The 2500-nt window shown below is 36.7% G+C and overlaps 1 protein-coding gene across 1 annotated transcript in view; it reads left to right on the top strand.

Annotated features, from left to right (window-relative positions):
* The window catches only part of LOC122259345 (cytoplasmic tyrosine-protein kinase BMX-like), a 918-nt gene extending 827 nt beyond the window's left edge, over positions 1–91 (top strand). The window contains exon 1 of the mRNA XM_043026074.2: positions 1–91. This exon is cut by the window's left edge and continues 827 nt beyond it. Within this exon, the coding sequence (XP_042882008.2) occupies positions 1–6 (6 nt within the window). The 3' untranslated portion in view covers positions 7–91.
* The last annotated feature ends 2409 nt before the right edge of the window (positions 92–2500 follow it).

Here is a 2500-nt window from a genome sequence, read left to right as displayed (position 1 = left end):
CGCTGAGCACTCGGGTAAACTCACCCACTGAATATCTCTTCATGACAAGTATATAACTAAAAAAAAAGAAGAAAAAAAAAGAAAAAGAAGAAAAAAAAGAAAAAAAAGAAAAAAAAAAAATATATATATATATATATATATATATATATATATATATATATATATATATATATATACATACATATAATAAAAAAAAATATATATATACATACATATGATAAAAATAAAACAATATATATATACATACATATGATAAAAGATAAATAAAAATAAATAAAGATAAATAAAAAACAGAAATATGAATAAAAATATGATGAAACATAAACTATAAGATATACATATATATATACATACATACATACACACACACACATACACACACACACGCATACACACACACACACACACACAGACACGGACGTCTCAATGGCGTGTTAACCCATCCGCCGACACCATCTCGGACGGAGGGATAACGACCTTAGTCTATCGTGGCCGTGAGTTTAACAGATAAAATGAAATCTTAGACTTACATATATATGTATATATATATATATATATATATATATATATATATATATGTGTGTATATGGAAAGGGATTGATATATGTTTACTATCATAAGTGTTATGATAATGTGAAAGCAATATTTGAATATCTACGAGGAAATAATTGGTATTATTGGATAAAGACGCAACTACACGTAGCGAAAAAACAAACCTTTCTGCATGACGTAGTTTTAATTATGACGTAACACCATAAAACTCTTTTCTTCCGGAAACGAAAAATAATCGGGATATATTATTTTGAAAATAATTAAAAACGAGTAACGGGAGATAAGTGGGGGGTCCAGGGAGGGGTCCAGAGGGGATGAAGCCCCCATTAGGCTAGGGCAGGCTAAAATCGCTCAGGGAAAATGAACCTGCCATACAGTGGCTTAAAAAGGGGGGGTCCAGGGGGGGGGGCGAAGCTCCCCCTTGGCTAGGGCAGACCTAAAATCGGTCAGTTCCGTGGTCGGTAGTTGACATCCGTATTGAAAAGTTACTGGCCACGCAGTGGCCTTAAAAGTGGGGGGGGGGGGGGCAAAGGGCGGGCAAAGCCCCCCTGTGGCTAGGGTAAACCTAAAAACTAGGCTAGGTTAGGTTAGGTTTATGGGTTGGATTTTGGTTACGAAAAAAACGTAAAATTTCCCGCCAGAAATCGTTTAGTTCCGTATCGACGGTGGCGCGCGTGTGGGGAGGGAGGGGGGGGGGTGTAACTCAGCAACGAAAGGTTTCCGATGGAAATGAGTAGCGAAACTGTACAAAACAGAACGAAAACTACCAGAAAAAATATCGTGTCGTGCCTAGAGGGTTGGTTGCGTCTTTATCCAAATTTACCAAATAATTACCCTTATTAAATATCGATATACATCGATATACATGTTAATGATTAATTCATATCTAAACTCCCTTATTTTGTAAGCGCATGCGCGTAGGTATGCCTCACCTGGTCTTGTTCCGCCATACAATCGGTCACTTAGCCATACCACCTGTTCGAGTGAGCGCGGTGACCCTCACCTCGTGAGTACAGCCACAGCTGTCATATTACGCTGGTACATAAAGCGTGGTAATATTGCAAATGCATACAGCATATTCATATTGCATTTCTATTTTCTTTCAGTTTTTTGTATTTGGTTATCTTTATAACGTTGACGCCAGGCGCCACTACAGTGTGCCTCTCATGTCCCCCAAAGTTATAATATTCGGAGGAGCGCCAAGCTTTAACAAGCCCCGTGACACCTGCGCGGTTTGACACGCTCGAAGGGACGTGATTTCTGAGACATTGTTATTTGTCATGTACATATGTTTTTTTTTGTAAATATAAGCTGAATGTTTTCTAATCTTTATATAATCCCTTTTTGGAAGTGAAGAGTACGATAAAGCTAAAAGTGCAATACTACCAATGATAAATTACCATATGAAATGAAAGATCGTTTTTACAATGTATATATATATATATATATATATATATATATATATATATATATATATATGTGTGTGTGTGTGTGTGTGTGTGTGTGTGTGTGTGTGTGTGTGTGTGTGTGTGTGTATGTATGTATGTATGTATGTATGCATGTATGTATGTATGTATGTATGTATACATATATATAAATATATGGACTTTGTAAAGGAAATTACCACTGTTACAATCAATAGTCCTGTTGTTATGACCAGTGTGGATATCCAATCACTGTTTACTAACGTCCCACTTGAAGAGACCACCACCCTCATTGGACGTAAACACAAAATCGAAAAACAATGAATGAAAGACAGTGATAAAAGAAAAATGATCATGATTTGTTATTCATCTAGGATTCTAGGTAGTCAGTAATGTCATAATCAGCAGCGCGGTAAGAAGCTCATAAAGGGAGTTTGCTGAGAAACGAGAGGATAGCATGACTTGCACTTTATGACTACCTGCCTCTCCGTTGATTTTCATTTGGGATTCAGACGACTCGTGGG

The sequence above is a fragment of the Penaeus japonicus genome, unplaced genomic scaffold, assembly GCF_977035675.1.
Source record: "Penaeus japonicus unplaced genomic scaffold, GWHDUDI00000001_assembly GWHDUDI00000025, whole genome shotgun sequence".
NCBI classification, from domain to species: Eukaryota; Metazoa; Arthropoda; class Malacostraca; order Decapoda; family Penaeidae; genus Penaeus; species Penaeus japonicus.
Note: the sequence above shows the minus strand (reverse complement) of the source record. Positions and strands in the feature narration are given on the sequence as shown.